Source organism: Leucoraja erinacea, chromosome 36, assembly GCF_028641065.1.
Source record: "Leucoraja erinacea ecotype New England chromosome 36, Leri_hhj_1, whole genome shotgun sequence".
In the NCBI taxonomy this organism is placed as follows: Eukaryota; Metazoa; Chordata; class Chondrichthyes; order Rajiformes; family Rajidae; genus Leucoraja; species Leucoraja erinaceus.
The window spans coordinates 14,509,104-14,528,378 of NC_073412.1; the positions used below are offsets into that span (position 1 = coordinate 14,509,104).

The following is a 19,275-nucleotide window of genomic DNA, read 5'->3' on the forward strand; positions in this document are numbered from 1 at the left end:
CTCCTCATTTGTAATTCTTCTATCAGATCTCGTCTTAACTTTCAGTAGAAAATAATTCAAGTCTGTCCAATCTCCCTGAGCCAATAGCCCTAATCCAGGCATCTTTCTGTAAACATCCTCTGCACCCTCTCCAAAGTATCCTCGTCGTTCCTGCAATGGGGCAACTAGAACTGCACGCAAGATTCCAAATGCAACCTAACTATAAAGCTGCATCATGATGTCCTGACTCTTAATGCGCCAACATGAAAAGCAAGCATACTATATACCTTCTTTACCAGCCGAGAGCAGCAGTCAAAACAGCATGGAAACAGGCCCTTCGGCCCAACTTTCCTATGTCGACTAACATCAATCAATCAATCAATCAATCAATCAATCAATCAGTCAAAGACTTTATTGTCATTCAAAAATACACCAACAAATGCAAATCTGAGCAAAATTACGTTGCATCTGGTTCACCGTGCAACATAAAATAACAAACTGATAAAATAGATAAAATAGGTAAAAAGATAAAATAGATAATAGTGGCGGCACATTATATGGAATTCAAGAGTCTGATGGCTCGGGGGAAGAAGCTGTTGCAAAACCTGGCCATTCTGCTCCTTAAACTGCGATACTTTTGGCCTGACGGCAGCAGTGAACAGTCCATGATGGAGATGTGTGGGGTCTTCTATAATGCTGTTGGCCTTGGACAAGCAACGTTTGCTCGCAATGTCCCGGATTGAAGGAAGGGAAGTCCCGATGATTTTTTCAACCGTCATCACCACTCTGCACGGACTTCCAGTCGGAGGCTTTGCAGTCCCCAAACCAGACAGAGATGCAGCTGGTCAAAATGCTCTTTATGGTGCCCCTGTAGAAAGTGTTGAGGATGGGATGGGGGAGGTGAGCCCCAAACACACTCACCCCACCTGCCTGTGTTTGGTCCATAGCCCTCTAAACCTTTTCAATACCTCTATCTGTCCTAATGCCTTTATAGTAACAGCCTCATCCACCTCCTCTGGCAACTCATTCAATATACCTACCTCTCTCTGTGTGAAGAGGTTGCCCCTCAGGTCCTACTAAATCTTTCTCCTCTATGTACTCTAATTCTTGATCCCTCTACTCTGGGTAAAAGACTACCGTATCTATTCCACACATGAGTTTATACACCTCCATAAGATCATCCGTCATCCTCCTGCTCTCCCAGGAATAAAATCCTAGCCTGCCCAACCTCTCCCTATAGCTCAGGCACTCAAGTCCTGCAACATCCTCGCAAATCTTCTCTGCACCCTTTCCAGCTAAATAACATGTTTCCTTTGGTAAGGTGACCAAAACTGAACACAATACTCCAAATGTGGCCTCACCAATGTCTTGTAAAAGAAATTCCCAAATAATTACCCTGACTGATTAAGGCCAATGTGCCAAATAGCCCAACGGTAGAGTTGCTGCCTTACCGCCCTTGCAGCACTGGAGACCCAGGTACGATCCCAACTGCGGAGTCTGTACGGCGTTTGCACGTTCTCCAGTGACCTGTGTGGGTTTTCTCCGAGATCTCCGGTTTCCTCCCACATTCCAAAGACGTACAGGTTTGTAGGTTAATTGGCTTGGTAAATGTATAAATTGTCGCTAGTGTGTGTAGGATAGTGTTAATATGCGGGAATCGCTGGTCGGCGCGGACCCAGTGGGCAAAGGGCCTGTGTTTGCGTGGTATCTCTAAACTAAACTAAACTAAAATAGCCTTCTTTACCTATCTACCTGTGATGCCACTTGCAAGGAACTGCTCGACACCACTTCCCAGAACCCGCCATTCACTCTGCAAGTCCTGCCCTGGTTGGACCTTAGACAAAAATGTAACACCTTACGTTTCTCTGTATTAAATTCCATCAACAATTCCTCAGCCCACCTGCCCAACCGATCAAGATCCTGCTGCAATTGTTGACAGCCATTTGCAATTCCACCTATTTCAGTGGCAGATTGCTCGGACTTGCTCGGAGTAAATTCCATTTCTGTAGCTGATCAATATCCCACTGTATATGTTGATGGCCTCCCTCACCGTCCACGAAAACAACTATCTTGGTGTCATCTGTAAACCTACTAACCAACCCGTATGTGTTTATGTCCAAGTAGTAATTTACATTCCTCTTGCAAGCCTCTATAATTTAATGCCACAGTTGTAACACAGGAAATATTGCAGTCAATGCTTTGTAGCAAGGACTGAGAAAGCAGCAATACAATCATCACCAGGTAATCTGTTATCCAGCCACACCAAGCTGCACATGCTGGAATCCTGAACCAAACACCAAGTGCTGGAGGACCTTAGCGGCTCAGCCAGCATCTGAAGAGGGACATCACAGGCGATGTTTTGAGTGGGAACCTTTTTTCAGCTGGGACCCTTCAGTTGTCTACACTGAGAATAGCACAGGATATAACAGTCTTGTCAGCCAGGAACCAGGCACCTTGACAGGTGTGTGCACCTTGTGTTACTGTTACTGGGGCCTCGCAACACAGCGGAGCCATGCCCCGCCCCCTGCGGTTGCCGGAGGTCTCCGTAGACTCTGTCCATGCGCCCAGATCTGAGGCCCGGCTCGGTGGACCAATGCATCTGTACGTTCGACACCAGCGTGGGACAGCGGTGATGGGGAATGAGTCGGGCATAATTCAGTCTTCTGAACCCCAGAGTTATCTACAGGGGTGAGGGTGAAAGCAGGGGGGGGGATGTCGCTGGTGGATTTATGGACAGGAGCATTCATGAAGCTTTGTTGAGTGACCCTTGTAATTGTAACAGAAGTCAATAGTTTAGAGATACAGCGTGGAAACAGGCCCTTCAGCCCACCGAGTCCGCGCCGACCAGCGATCCCCGTACACTAATGCTATCCTACACACAATCTTTACCAAGCCAAATAGCCTACAAACCTGTACATCTTTGGAATGTGGGAGGAAACCCAAACAGGTCACGGAGAGAACATACAACCCATAGTCTGGATCGAACACGGGTCTCTGGCGCTGTGAGGCAGCAACTCTACCTCTGCGTTTAGAGCCTGGGGATACAAGGCTGCAGATGCTGGAATGTTGCTGGAGGAAGGCAGTGTCTGTGTCCCCCGCACACGCTGCTCCATTCTCTGAGTTCCTCCAGCAGATTGTTATTGTCCATCTACTGATAATATCATTGATGGACAAGAGGACTCGACTGGTGAGATATCCTCAGCAACAATGACTATTTGGAAGTGCAGGAAACTGTCTGATATTGGATAAGGGTCTCAACCTGTCTAGATAAGGTTCTCCATTCCCTCCCCTTGATACCATCTGAGTGGCTGAGATCCTCCAGCACGTTGTGTGTGTTTGTGGTCAGCAGCTGGCCCCAATGTGATCCCCTTGACCTTTATACCAAAGATCCTCTGCTATAGGATACACTGTTTAAGCATTGCTTGTGTTTTCAATGGACTGGGAGTGGTCTGTGATGAGGCAACTGTCTGAATGACCAGACTCTGATAACTCATAGAGGTATACAGCGTGGCAACGGGACCTTGGGCCCAGCTTCCCCTCACTGGATGGAGTTAAGAAAGAGTTAGATAGAGCTCTAGGGGCTAGTGTAGTCAAGGGATATGGGGAGAAGGCAGGCACGGGTTATTGATTGGGGGCGATCAGCCCTGATCACAATAAATGGCAGTGCTGGCTCGAAGGGCCGAATGGCCTCCTCCTGCACCGATTTTCTATGTTTCTTTGACCAACATGCCCCATCTACGCCAGTCTCACTCACTCTTCAACACCCTCCCCCTTGGTTAGACCTCACATGCTGGGTCCAGGGTCTGTCTGGACACAGGCGTCTAGTCTTGCATCTGTGCTTGAGGCTGAGTTGGTGGGGGGTTGACCAGCTGAGGTCTGCAGCCCAGAGCTAATAGCGTCTTTACCCTTCGCCCACTCCACAGGCTTCACACACGCACGATGCCATCATGGAGGCAACTCAGCTGATGAAGGAGGCCGTGGACGATATCATGGTGACGCTGAACGAGGCGGCCAGTGACATCGGTATGGTGGGTGGCATGGTGGATGCCATCGCTGAGGCCATGAACAGGGTAAGTCCCCCTGCGGAGGACCACCAGCCAAGTGGCACAACCAAAGGGTCTGAAGAAGGGTCTCGACCTGAAACGTCACCAATTCTTCAGCCCACCGAGTCCGCACCGGCCATGATCCCTGCACACTAACGCTATCCTACACACAAGGGACAATTTACAATTTTTACCAAAGCCATCTGGCGCTGTAAGGCAGCAACTCTACCGCTGCTGTGCCTCCTTGCCGCTCTTGGCCACAGACAAAGGCATTGGCAGCAGCCTGCCAGAGGTTTCTAACGAGGAGATCACATTGGTGGGCACACGGAGAGGAAGGGGCAACCAGAGACCGAGCAGGTGGCAGCGTGGGTGAATGCCGGAAATGTGCTGCTCGCTAGAATTAAAGATGTTTCACAGTGAAGTGGGAGGAGTGAGGAGTTTGGATACAAGGATGAGAATGTTAAATCAGAAGTGATCCTGGGGTGATGGGTGATACCGGGCTTGTGGGGGGGTCTCAGCAGGGGTAGCGATGGGCTGAAGGTTACAGGGTGGGTGGGGGGCAGTGGCGGGTAGTCAGCGGGAAGTTGGAACAGGTGAATTCCTCAAGAAAAATGGACTAGTGGGAATATGGAATTGGTGAGGAAGGGGAAGAATAAGGCAGGTGGAAAGGACAGATGGGTGAGTTCATGGCAGAGAGAGGCTGGAGGGAGGGTTTAGTTTAGTTTAGAGATACAGCACAGAAACAGGCCCTTCAGCCCACCCACACTCACCAGCGATCATCTGTTCACACGAGTTCTCTGTTATCTCACTTTGTCATCCACTCCTGACAGATAGGGGCAATTTACAAATGCCAATTAACCTATCAACCTGCATGTTTTTGGGATGTGAGAGGAAACTGGAACACCTAGACGAAGGGAGAATGTGCAAACTCCACACATTTAGCACCCGTAGTCAGGATGCAGGTCTCTGGTCCTTTCAGGCAGCAGCTCAAGCAGCTGTGCCAATCTGCAGCCCTTTGTGTTTCGAGATGCAGCGTGGAAACAGGCACTTCAGCCACCGACTCCTCCCCCCCACCCCCCCCTCGCTGTCAGTAGGTTCATGTGTTACTGCTCCATTATCTGAGCGCTGGTGTCTGCTGTTGTTGTTTATCTCGGTCCAGACTGGTGCAGAGACCTTCCATTCCCCTCGTCACTGAGTTACAGTGGAGAAAGAGAAGGTGGTGAGGAGGCTATGCATCGCGTTCCGAGCTTGTGTGCCACCACCATAGAGTCATAGTGAAACAGTGTGGAAACAGGCCCTTCAGCCCAACTTGCCCACACCGGCCAACAGTGTTGAAGCGTGAGTGCTGCTGAGGCACAGGCAAGTGGGACATTGTTGGCCAGTATGGGAAAGTTGGGCCGAAGGGCCTGTTTCTACACTGTATGACTCTGTCTATGACTCTAGGAGGTAGTTGGATAAGACAGGGTTGTAGGGATATGGGCCAAACACGGGCCGGTGGGATTACTGTAGCTGGGACATTGGTGGCCGGTATGGGCAAGTTGGGCCAAAGTGTCTGTTTATACGCTGTATGACTCTCTGACAGTCAGTTCCTTTGGACCCTGTCACTAAGCTCACAGGTTAGTCCTACTCCCCTTCATGAGTTAATTATTGCTGGGTGGTGACACATACAGTACAGTAAACTGGCCCTTCCACCCAACATGTCGACCAAGATGCCCCATCTACACCAAACCTCTAACCTCATTTGGTCCATATCCCTGCATCTTTCCTGTCGATACACCTGTACAAATGTCTTTTGAATGTTGTGACAATACCTGCCTCGATGCCACTCCCTGTCGGTGATGGTTGGCACCGAGCCCGGACTGGTACTGATGCGTTTTCCATCTTTCCTCTTTGCCAGCTGGATGACGGCACCCCTCCAGAACCCGACGGCAGTTTTGTGGACTGCCAGACCACCATGGTGAAATACTCCAAGGCGATCGCAGTTACTTCTCAGGAGATGGTGAGTGAGAGCATGGGGTCACTAGCCGTCGCGGGTTTGCTGGCATCTCCACAATGTCCCGCCCATCGCCATGAACAGCACACACGTGTATAAACCAAAGACAGACGTGTACACAGTATTACATATGCTGAGAGAATGCAGCGGCTGGGCTTGTATACTCTGGAATTTAAAAGGATGAGAGGGCATCTTATTGAAACATATAAGATTATTAAGGATTTGAACACTCTAGAGGCATGAAACATGTTCCCGATGTTGGGGGAGTCCAGAACCAGGAGACACACTTTAAGAATAAGCGGAAAACCATTTAGAACAGAGATGAGGAAACATTTCTTCACACAGAGAGTTGTAAGTCTGTGGAATTCTCTGCCTCAGAGGGCGGAGGAGGCCGGTTTTCTGGATACTTTCATGAGAGAGCTAGATAGGGCTCTTAAAGATAGCGGAGTCAGGGGATATGGGGAGAAAGCAGGAACGGGTTACTGATTGGGGATGATCAGCGATGATCACATTGAATGGCGGCGCTGGCTCGAAGGGCCGATGACCTACTCCTGCACCTATTGTCTATTATCTATTACAGTCACCCATGAACAGAACTATGCACACACTCACACGCATGCAAACACACACACACGTGCACATACACACACGTGCACATACACAGATGCACACAGAAGCACACACACTCGCACACGATCACACACAGACGCACACACACACACATACACACGTACACACATACACACACAGCACACACACATACACACACGTACACACACACACACACACACGTACACACACATACACACACACGTACACACACATACACACACACACACACACACACACACACACACACACACACACACACACACACACACACACACACACACACACACGCACACACACACACATATACACACGTACACACACATATACACACACACATACACACACACACGTACACACACACATACACACACGTACGCACACACACACGCACACACACACACACGCACACACACGCACACACACACACCCACACGCATGCACCAGCCTGCATGGGGAATGTAGTGGGGTTATGAGGAGCACTAGTCTAACCTTCAGCTGTGGCTGCAGCTGGTGTAATCGCAGCATGGACAGTGATGAATAATGGAGGCATGAGGCAGCCTCACAGACCACTGCCCCATGCCGTTGAGCTGCCTCCAGTGCGGTCCCTGTCTGACTGTTCTCTGCCTCTCTACAGATGACCAAGTCGGTGACGTGCCCCGAGGAGCTGGGCGGCCTGGCCTCGCAGGTGACCACCGACTACAGCCACCTGGCCCACCAAGGGCGGCTCGCAACGGCCACTGCCGACACCCAGGAGGTACGCCAGTCCCTGCCGCAGGGCGCCAACCCGTCAATACCGGTACCCGCCACCAACCTGCCGCGCGGCGCTGTACGTGGAGCCCACTTCCTGGGTCACCACCCTGTCTGGCACAAGGGAATGGAGGGACGTGGATCACGAGCAACTTGGCATCACGTACGGCATGGAGATTGTGGGCCGAAGGGCCTGTTCCTGTGCTGCACTCCTCTTCTACCACAAGCCTCCATTTATTGTTGATTCTTAATTCCCCTGAGGATGTATTGGGAAACTCTCTTTCCCAACTCCAGGGTCAGCTGTAATCCCACCAGGCAGGTCCTGATCTACCATGCAGGCTTGGAATTCCCAAATAATGGAGAGGAAACTCAGGAGCAAAAGACTGGAACAAATCTTGTTTTAAAATCTTGTTATTTGTCATATAGAAGAGATAGTGATTGGTTCATAGACTTTCTCTCCTTGCATTGTATACTATGAGGGAAGGCCAAGACCCAGAACATTCCAGAAACATTCAACAGGCCAGGCGGCAGCAGTGAGCAGGAAGGAAGGAAGATCTTCAACAGTGTTCCTCTCCGCAGATGCTGCCTGACCTGCTGAGTGTTTCCAGCGGTTTATGTTTTTATTTCAGAGTTCCAGCATCTGCAGCTGTGATTTTTGTTTACTGAGAGCATTGAGTCTCAGGTGACCAATAGAAAGAGTGGGGGTAGACACAAATTGTTGGAGTAACTCAGTGGGACAGGCAGCATTTCTGGAGAGAAGGAATGGGTGACGTTTTGGGTTGAGGCCTTTCTTCTGACTGAGAGTCAGGGGAGAGGGAAACTAGAGATATGGGAGGGTACAATGAACATGTACGGTGTGAAAAGGACAGATCAAAGCAGACAAAGCTCAAGGAAATGTACAATGATTCCTTGTTGGCTGAGGCATCGAGGCATACAAACTAAAATTAATCAGGAGGGGTGATGACCAAGGGATTGTGAGCTGGAAACATGGAGCCTGGGTTATTGATCAAACTACACTGTGCCACAGAATCACATTGATGGATCTGGAATTCAAACCCAGTCTCCAAAATGGTGACAACAATAACAGGGTCATTGGGTTTACTAATGCTATTTAGGGAAAGAAACTTGACATCCTTGTTTGCTCTGCTTCAAGCCAGGACAGTGATTGCTGGGATACCATCAATAGTCAACATTCCAAAAGCACTGTTGTTCAAGATGTGGACTCGGTTGCTGGACACTTTAATTCTCCTTCCCATTCCTACACAGACCTTTCTGTCCTCGGTCTCCTCCATTGTCAGAGTGAGGCTAAACACAAATTGGAGGAGTCTCATATTTTGTTTGGGCAGCTTAGTGGTATGAATATTGATTTCTCTCACATCAGGTAGCCCCGGCATTCCCTCTCTCTCTATCCCTCCCCCACCCAAGTTGCACTAGTTTCTCATTTTCAACTTTCTTAAAGCCTACAAAGCGGCCTGGTTCCTTTATCATTGTTACTTTTTTGCATATTTTTCATTCATTGTTCGTTATCTCTCTACATCACCATCTATATCTCTCGTTCCCTTATCCCTAACCAGTCTGAGGAAGGGTCTTGACCCGAAATGTCACCCATTCCTTCTCTCCAGAGATGCTGCCTGTCCCGCTGAGTTACTCCAGCTTTTTGTGTCTACATACTAAAAGCTCCTAAAGGTTCAGTTTAGTTTATTGTCATGTGTACCGAGATACAGTGAAAAGTTTTTGTGCGTGTTAACCAGTCAGTGGAAAGACAATACACGATTACAATTGGGTAATTCACAGTGCGCAGATACAGGATGAAGGGAATAACATGAAGTGTTTAATCCAGTACAGTCTGATCAAAAATAGTCCAAGGGTATCCAATGAAGTAGATATTAACTCAGGACCGCTTTTTAGTTGTTGGTAGTATGGTTCAGTTGCCTGATAACAGCTGGGAAGAAATTGTCCCTGAATCTGGAGGTTTTCACACTTCTGTACTATTTGCCCGATGGGAGATGGGAGAAGAAGGAGTGGCCAGGGTGCGACTTGTCCTTGATCATGCTGCTGGCCTTGCATGCATGAGGTGTAAATGAAGTCAGTGGTTGGTTTGTGTGATGGTCTGGGCCGCGTCCACAATTCTCTGCAATTTCTGGCGGTCTTGGATGCAGCTGTTGCCAAACCGTGCTGTGATGCATCCTGATAACATGCTTTGTACGGCGCACCTGTAGAAGTTGGCAAGAGTTGTTGGGCAAAAGCTTTACTTGCTCAGCCTTCTATGGAAGTAAAGGTTTTGAGAGATATGGGCCAGACACGGGCAGGTGGTACTAGTGTGGATGGAGCATGTTGGTCGGAATGGGCAAGTTGGGCCGAAGGGCCTGTACGACTCTATGACACCATTGTGGTTTCTCTGGCACTCGCTCCCAATGATCATTCACGGTTCAGCTTCCAGACTTGCATGGCCGTTCTCAGTCAGCTGGTGACGTTGTGGAGATGTGACTAAGTATCTCCATGCTCCACCATCCATTAGACTGCGCTCCCTTTTCTCGGTTACATTTTCTGCCTCAGGGTCTCGGTGCCGTGACGTCCAAGTTGAACGTGGAGCCGGGGGGAAGGGTTCTGGCCTTCGGTGGGCAGACAGTTTCCAGAATGACCTGCTCCTATTCTCTGTACAGATTGGGTTCCAGATCAAGACACGGGTTCAGGACCTGGGCCACGGCTGCATCTACCTGGTGCAGAAGGCCGGGGCCGTTCAGATCAGCCCCACGGACAACTTCACCAAGAGGGAGCTCATCGAGTGTGCCCGAGCTGTGACTGAGAAGGTGAGCTGCTCCACCCACACACTCGACATAGACGGCAGCAAGGCATATGACAAGGGCACACATGGGAGGCTGATCCAGAAGATTAAGATGCATGGGATTCACGGCGACTTGGTCGAATGTCTTAAGGGGCGTGTCCCACTTGCCGATTTTTTCAGTGACTGCCGGCATCATTGACTGCCGTATCAGATCACCGATAAATGTGCAGCGTGATGACGTATTGACGCGTGGTGTTATTTCAAGTGTCGCCACAATTTTTTTATCGCCGCTGGATTTTGAAATGTTCAAAATCTTTTGGCGATACTGATATAATGCCGGCAGTCGCTGAAAAAATCGCCAAGTGGGACAGGCCCTTTACTGAGGATTGTGGTGGAAGGGCTGTAATCAGGCTAGACGTCTATGACCAGTGGAGTTCCACAGGGATCTGTGCTGGGACCTCTGCTTTTATGATATACTGTAAAATGAGATGAACTTAAACGTTGACAGGTTGGTGACCAAGGTTGCTGGGGTCGTGGACTGTGACGAGGGCTTGTAAACAGAGGGATTATAGATCAGCCATAGAAATGGGTGGAGAAATGGCAGATGGACTTTAATCCGAGCAAGTGTGAGATGTTGCACTTTGGGAGGTTGAATGTAAGGGGAAAATATACAGTTCATGGCAAGGTCTTTAATGTACAGATGAAACTTGAAGCTCCAAGTCCATATCTCCGTCAAAGTGGCCACACAATAAGGTGCCTGGTGTGCGTGCATTCATTGGTCATGACATGGAGTATAAGAGTCAGGAAGTGATTATGCAGTTCTATAAGTGAGGCATATTTAGAATATTGTATGCAGTTCAAACCACTAAATGCAGGGCAAATCTGGAGGCTGGAGAGGGTGCGGATGAGAGGGTGCAGATTGGTGCCAAGATTATTGGGTACTGGTGAAGAGGAGAGGGAGGACTGACGACTTGTTTTCCCTAAAGCACCAGAGGTTGAGGGGAGACCTGATAGAAATATACAAAATGTTGATAGGCATAAATAAGGTAGAAAGTCAGAATCTTTTTTCAAGGGTGGAAATTTGAAGGACAGGAGGGCGCAGCTTTGAGGTGACAGGGGCAAAGTTTAACGGAGATGTGTATGACATGTTTTTTACACAGAGACTGGGGGGTGCCTGGAACGCATTGCCAGGGGTGGTGGTGAGGCAAGTATCAATAATGCGGTTTAAGAGGCTTTTAGATAGGCACATGGAAATGCAAGCAATGGAGGGATTTGATAGATTATTGATTAGTACGGGTGTTAGGAGTTATGGGGGGAAGGCAGAAGAATGGGGTTGAGAGGGAAATATAGATCAGCCATGAATTGCAGCGTAGAATTGATGGGCCGAATGTCCTAGTTCTGTTCCTACAACTTATGAACATATGTACATGCAGGCAGAGGCGATTAGTTTTACTTGACATCACGTTCAGCACAGACATTGTGGGCTGAAGGGCCTGTTTCTGTGCTGTACTGTTCTATGCTCTACTTCACCGGAAGCAACAGTGTCTCATCCTTACAATTGGAGCTTTAAAAAGTAGACAGATAAAAATCTTGTAGAAGAAGAACAAAGGCTTCACCTGATATAGGTTATTCCGGCAGGTAGTGCGGCTGTCTGTCGTACTGCTCCAGTAATGCTGGTTCAATCACAACCTTGGGTACTGTCCGTGGGTTCTTGGTTCTTGGTTTCTTGGTCCTCCAAAATATTCCAAATGGAATTTAAACTGGAGGTGGTGAAGGCTTAAGCCAGAAAGGGTTATTGGGAAGAAAGACCTACTTTAAATTTAGTTGCATCTGGTAGGGTAACTATAGTTGGGTGGAGATTATTCCATGCTTTAATTGTGTGGTGGGGGGGAGAACGAATTGCTGTATACATCTGTCTGTGGCCTGACCCACTGAGTTCCTCCACCGCTCTGGAGGGAATGGACAGCCGACGTTGTGAGTCAGGACCCTTCTTCAGGCTGATTGGAGAGGGTGGGGGGAGGAAGCTGGAAAAGAGAGTTGGGGGCTGGACAAAGCCTGGCAGGAGATAGGTGGATACAAAATGCTGGAGTAACTCAGCGGGACAGGCAGCATCTCTAGAGAGAAGTTTCAGGCGGAAACCCTTCTTCAGATGTGATAGGTGGGTATAGGTGAGGGAGACACAAGAAACTGCAGATGCTGGAATCTTGCATAGAGCACAATTTAGTTAGATGCACACAATCTCTTGCCCAGACTGGGGGAAATCAAAGACCAGAGGACATAGGAACACATGAGTACACCTGAGCACACCTGCCCCAGCGTGCCCCGACTGATCTACCCCAAACTCCCACGGCTCCCGGCTGCCATCTCATTCACTGATCTTTTAAACATTTATCCACCTCAAGAGACAAGAGTCGAGAGTGTTTTCGGGTCATATCCCAGAGAGAACAATGATATTCTAACTTGCAGCAGCACAACAGAATATGTCGAGTACTCTGTAAAGAATAAAATAAATTAAAAATAGTTCAGTGTGTGTGATATAGATATGCACACACATAAAAACAATCAAACAATAATGGTGCAAAAAGACAGAATCCCCCCCCCATCTATATATTTTAGAGCTTTATTGGAGGTCATGGTGCCATCATCATATCTCTTGTTTCCCCTATCACTAACCAGTCTGAAGAAGGGTCTTGACACGAAACGTCACCTGTTCCTTCTCTCCAGGGATGCTGCCTGTTCCGCTGTGTTACTCCAGCTTTTCGTGTCTACCTTCGGCAGTACAACTCTCTGGAGCAGAGATTTCCAGAGATTCACTCCATTCTACAACAAGATATTTCTATGCACCTCAGCTTTAAGTAACTGGCCCTGATCTTGTTCAAGGCTGCCACTGGTGAAAACAGCTTGACATCTCTCCCTCTCCCTGCCTGTGGTGACCCTGAGGATCCACTTTGTTTCAGTAAGATCACCCCTTTTCCCTCTAACCTCCAAAGAAGACACACCCAAACTGTTTGGTCTCTCTAGATAGTACAAAGCTCTCATCCCAGCCTGGCCGATCTCCTTTGGACTACCATCTGCACCCTATAGAGTTTGTAACGTAACCTCATCCCCTTCCACCAAAGGTCACTACACCAAGGGTTTCCCACATCCCAGCTACGTGCCAGTTGGTGGGTGAATTGGCTGCAATAAACGACACCAAGAGGTGGGAGAATGAGTGAGATGTTACTGGGTAAGCGCAGGAGAGAAGGTTGCAGGGAAACAAGTTAACTCTAGACTTTAGAGATACTGAGCAGAAACAAGCCCTTCGGACCACCGAGTCCGCATTGACCAGCGATCACCCCGTACATTAGCATTATCCTACACACTGGGTATAACTTATAACTTTACCAAAGCCAACTAACCTACAAATCTGTACATCTTCGGAGTGAGGGAGATAAATCGGTCATCGCCTCCAGAGGAGATGACCCGATGTCTCTACGGGACCCTTCACCTGACCATCGATCACCGGCTGATAAGGATATGTGGGCAGGTCAGCATGGGCAAGATGGGACAAAGGGCCTGTTTCCTTGCTGTATAACTCTGTGACCTTTTCACACCAGTTGTATGTCATCCCATTTTCACATCCGCTCCCTATAGAGTTTACAGAGGTCAATTCGCCTACAGACCCGAGATAAACACCAAATCCTGGAGTAACTCAGTGGGCCAGTCATCATCTCTGGAGAAAATGGATAGGTGACATTTCGGATTGGGACTGATCAGGCTGAGGAAGGGTTCTGACCCTATATGTCACCTATCCATTTTCTCCAGAGATGCTGTCTGACACTCTGAGTCACACCAGTACGTTGTATCTATCTTTCGTGTAACTCAGCATTTGCAGTTCCTTTTCATTGCGTTTTAACCTCCAAACCCATACATCGTTGGGATGTGGGAGGAAACCGGAGCACCCGGTGAAATCCCACACGGGTTATAGGGAGAACGTGCAAACACCACATTGACAGCACCTGAGGTCAGGATCATGTCTGGGTCTTTGTAGCGGATCCACCAGCTATGCCACTGTGTCACCCCTAGCAGTAATGTTCCTCTCAGTCAGTGGCTAGCAGCCGATCTAAGCTATAAGAAGGTGCAGGAGCAGCAATTCATGTTTAGTTTAGAGATACAGCATGGAATCAGGCCTTTAGGCCCACCGAGTCCACGCTGACCAGCGATCCCCACACACTAACACTACCCTACACACACTAGGGACAATTTATAATTATACCTACAAACCTGTACGTCTTTGGAGTGTGGGAGGAAACTGGAGCGCCCGGGGAAAACCCACGCAGGTCACTGGGAGAACATACAAACTCTGTACAGACAGCACCCTTGGTCAGGATCGAACCTGGGTCTCTGGCGCTGTAAGGCAGCAAAACCTATTTCTGCACCACCATGCAGCCTTGTCTGTGGTTAGACAGAAGCCTCAGAGATCAGAACTGGTGTGAAGCCAAGTATGTCTAATTCAACCATTCAATGTGTCGGTGTGAACTCCTGCAGTAATGTTAAACAAAGGTTGCCTCATTTATGGAGCTGAGGCTGCAGTCCATCGCTCCGTTTCACAGGTGTCTGATGATGTCTGACCAGGTCTTGTTGCCTTGCCCAGGTCTCCCTGGTTCTCTCCGCCCTGCAAGCTGGCAACAGAGGGACGCAGGCTTGTATCACCGCAGCCAGTGCCGTGTCCGGCATCATTGCCGATCTCGACACCACCATCATGTTCGCCACGGCCGGCACCCTCAACGCAGAGAACAACGAGTCCTTTGCCGACCACAGGTGAGTGGATGTTCGCCGATGAGGCAAGTGTGTTTTATAGTCATATAGCCCAGGCAGAACAATGGCATTCTGACTTGCAGCAGCACAACAGAATATGTAAACATAGTATACTGTAAACAGAATAAACAGAAAAAAGTACAGTATATATATATGTGTACAGTACATTCAGAAAGTATTCCGACCCCTTCACTTTTTCCACATTTTGTTACGTTACAGCTTTATTTTAAAATGGATTAAATTATTATTTTTAAATCATTATACACACAATACCCCAGAATGAAGAATCGAAAACAGGTGTTTAGAAATTTTGCAAAGTAATTAAAAAGAAATAAGATAAGATAAGATACAATTTAATTGTCATTTGGACCCCTTGAGGTCCAAACGAAATGCCGTTTCTGCAGCCATACATTACAAACAAATAGACCCAAGACACAACATAATTTACATAAACATCCATCACATCGCTGTGATGGAAGGCCAAAAAAACTTATCTCTCCACTGCACTCTCCACCCCCCCGATGTCAGAGTCAAAGTCAAAGACCCCAGCTGGCGATGGCGATTGTCCCGCGGCCATTAAAGCCACGCCGGGTGGTGCGAGGTCGCACACCGGGTCTTGGTGTTGGAGCCCCCGGCGTGCGCTCGCAGAGTCCTGCGGCCATTCCAAGCCGCGCGGGGCGGTGATGTCAGGACCCGCTCCAGGAGCTCTTCGACCCCGCAACTCGGGCGGGAGAAGTCGCCGTTGCGAGAGCCCTGAAAAGCGGTCTCCCTCCAGGGACCCGCGGGCTCCCGGGTGCCGCCGTCCGCCAGACCCGCAGTTGAAGCCTCCGAATCTCCGGAGGTCGGGCCGCAGCAGCAGCAGCAGCAGCGCTCCTCCACCGCTCCACCCGCTCCGGACTCGGCCAGCCCCGCGACGGTGATGGTGAGTCGTCGGCACCAGAGTCCCCGGTCTCCTCCTGTTGGAGGCCGCTCCTCGTTGCAGCCCCAACGATAACGGAGACCCGACAAGAAAAGGTCGGGTCTCCCGTGCAGGGAGAGATTTAAAAAGTTTCCCCCTCCCTCCCTCCCACCCCATCCCCACCCCCCCACACACACACCCCAACAAAAAATAACAAAAACTACATAGAAACATAGACAAAAAATAATAAAAACGCGGACGGGCTGCAGAGGCCGCTGCTGACGAGAGTAGCTGAATAACTGAAATATCACATTTACATAAGTATTCAGACCCTTTGCTATGACACTCAACATTGAGTGGTTCATCCTGTTTCCATTGACTATCCTTGAGGTATTTCTACTACTTGATTGGAGTCCACCAGTGGTAAATTAAATTGATTGGACATGATTTGGAAAGGCACACACATGTCTATACAAGGTCCCACAGTTGACAGTGCATGTCAGAGCAAAAACCAAGCCATGAAAACGAAGGAATTGTCTGTAGACCTCCGAGACAGGATTGTGTCGAGACACAGATCTGGGAAAGGGTATGAAACAATTTCTGCCGCATTGCAGGTCCCGGGGAGCACAGTGGCCTCCGTCATTCTTAAATGGAAGAACTTTGGTACCACCAGGACTCTTTATAGAGCTGGCCGCCTGAGCAATCGGGGGAGATGGGCCTTGGTCAGGGATGTGACCAAGAACTTGATGGTCACTCTGACAGAGATCCAGATCCTCTGTGGAGATGGGAGAACCTTCCAGAAGGCCAACTGTATCTGCAGCACTCCACCAATCAGGCCTTTATGGTAGAGTGGCCAGACAGAAGCCACTCCTCAGTAAAAGGAACACAACAGCCCGCTTGGAGTTTGCCAAAAGGCACAAAGAACTCTCAGACCATGAGAAACAAGATTCTTTGGTCTGATGAAACCAAGATTGAACTGATACCAAGTGTCAAGGCACAAAACCAGGTACTGCTCATGACAGTGAAGCATGGTGGTGGCAGCATCGTGCTGTGGGGATGTATTTCAGTGGCAAGAACTGGGAGACTAGTCAGGATTGATGGAAACATGAACAGTACAGAAAGAACCTTGATGAAAACCTGCTCCAGTGCGCTCTGGACCTCAGACTGGGGCAGAGGATCACCTTCCAACAGGACAACGACCCTAAGCATACAGCCAAGACAACGCAGTAGTGGCTTTGTGACAAGTCTGTGAATGTCCTTGAGTGGCCCGGCCTGATCCCGGAATTCAACCCGATCGAACATCTCTGGAGGAACCTGAAAATAGCTGTGCATCGACGCTCCCCATCCAACCTGACAGAGCTTGAGAGGATCTGCAGAGAAGAATGGGAGAAATGATCCAAATACAGGTGTACCAAGCTTGTAGCGTCATACCCAAGAAGACTTGAGGCTGTAATCACTGCCAAAGGTGCCTCAACAAAGTACTGAGTAAAGGTTCTGAATACTTATGTAAATGTGATATTTCAGTTATTTATTTTTAATTATCTTGCAAACATTTCTAAACACCTGTTTTTGATTTTTTTTATTATGGGGTATTGAGTGTACGATGAAAGAATGGATTGACTGGGCTTATATTCACTGGAATTTAGAAGGATGAGAGGGATTCTTATAGAAACATATAAAATTCTTAAGGGGTTGGACACGCTAGATGCAGGAAAAATGCTCCCCATGTTGTGGGTGTCCAGAACCAGGGGTCGCAGTTTAAGAATAAGAGGTAGGCCATTTAGGACAAAGATGACGAAAAACTTTTTCACCCAGAGAGTTGTGAATCAGAAGAAGGTGGTGGCCAATTTACCGGATATATTCAAGAGAGAGTTAGATATAGCTCTTAGGACTAACGTAATCAGAGTTATGAGGAACTAGCAGGAACAGGGTACTGATTCAGGATGATCAGCCATGATCACATTGAATGGCAGAGCTGGCTCGAGTGGCCTACTCCTGCATCTAATTTATTTGTTTCTATATACATATAGTCATACAGTGTGGAAACAGGCCCTTCGGCCCAACTGGCCCACACCGGCCAACATGTCTCACCTGCCTGCACTTGGTCCATATCCCACCAACCCTGTCCTATCCATGTATCTGTCTAACTGTTTCATAAATGTTGAAATAGTCCCAGCCTCAACTACCTCTTTGTTCCATACACCCACCACCCTTTGTGTGAAAAACGTACCCCTATATCTTCTGGTCCTCGATTCCCCTACTCTGGGCAAGAGACTCTGTGTATCTACTCGATCTATTCCTCTCATGATTTTATACACCTCTATGAGATCACCCGTCATCCTCCTGCGCTCCAAGGAATAGAGACCCAGTCTACTCAACCTATTCCTATAGCTCACACCCTCTAGTCCTGGCAACATTCTCGTACATCTTTTCTGAATCCTTTCAAGCTTGACAATATCTTTCTGATAACATGGTGCCCAGAACTGAACATGACATTCTAAATGCGATCTCACCAACGTCTTATACAACTACAATATGACCTCCCAACTTCTATATTCAATACTCTGACTGATGAAGGCCAAAGTGCCAAAAGCCTTTTTGACCACCTTATCTACCTGCTACTCCACCTTCAAGGAGCCATTTGCTATCCATTCAGCTATCTCTCCTTGGATCCCGTGCGATCTAACGTTCCAGAGCATGCGGAACCTTGTCGAATGCCTTACTGAAATCTATGTACACAACATCTACAGCTCTGCCCTCATCAACGTTTTTGGACACAACCTCCCACGTATAAAACCATGCTGACTATCCGTAATCAGCCCTTGTCCATCCAAATGCCTGTATAACCTATCCCTCAGAGTCAAGTCAAGTTCATTCGTCACATATGCATACGAGATGTGCAGTGAAATGAAAAGTGGCAATGCTTGCGGATTGTGCAAAAAAACTACAAAACAGAATGGAACAGAATCAGAATTACATATTTGTGGGAGAAAATAAAAAGAAGAAACAGGAGGTGTACAAAATTATGAGAGGAATAGATTGGGTAGATGCATGCACAGAGTCTCTTGCCCAGAATAGGGCAATCACGAACCAAAGGACATAGGTTTAAGGTGAAGGGGATAAGATTTAATAGGAATTTGAGGGGTAACTATTTTACACAAAGTGAGGTGGGTATCTGGAAAGAGCTGCTGGAGGAGATAGTTGAGGCAGGTACCATCATAACATTTAAAAGACAATTGGACAGGTACATAGAGAGGACAGGTTTAGAGGGATATGGCCCAGGCTTGGGATATAGAACTAGTTGGCACGGGGCATGATGGTTGGTGTGGGCGTGGGGCCGAAGCTTCTGTTTCCACACTCTATGACTCTAAGACGTTGGTGAGGCAGTACCTGCAGTACACTGTTCAGTTTTCATCGCCCT

The 19,275-nt window shown here is 48.3% G+C and overlaps 1 protein-coding gene across 1 annotated transcript in view; it reads left to right on the forward strand.

Moving 5' to 3' along the window:
- The window catches only part of tln2b (talin 2b), a 321,397-nt gene that overhangs the window by 248,116 nt on the left and 54,006 nt on the right, over nucleotides 1-19,275 (forward strand). The window contains 5 exon segments of the mRNA XM_055662804.1: nucleotides 3,903-4,049; nucleotides 5,920-6,021; nucleotides 7,262-7,381; nucleotides 10,038-10,184; nucleotides 14,793-14,959. Coding sequence (XP_055518779.1) covers nucleotides 3,903-4,049; nucleotides 5,920-6,021; nucleotides 7,262-7,381; nucleotides 10,038-10,184; nucleotides 14,793-14,959 — 683 coding nt within the window.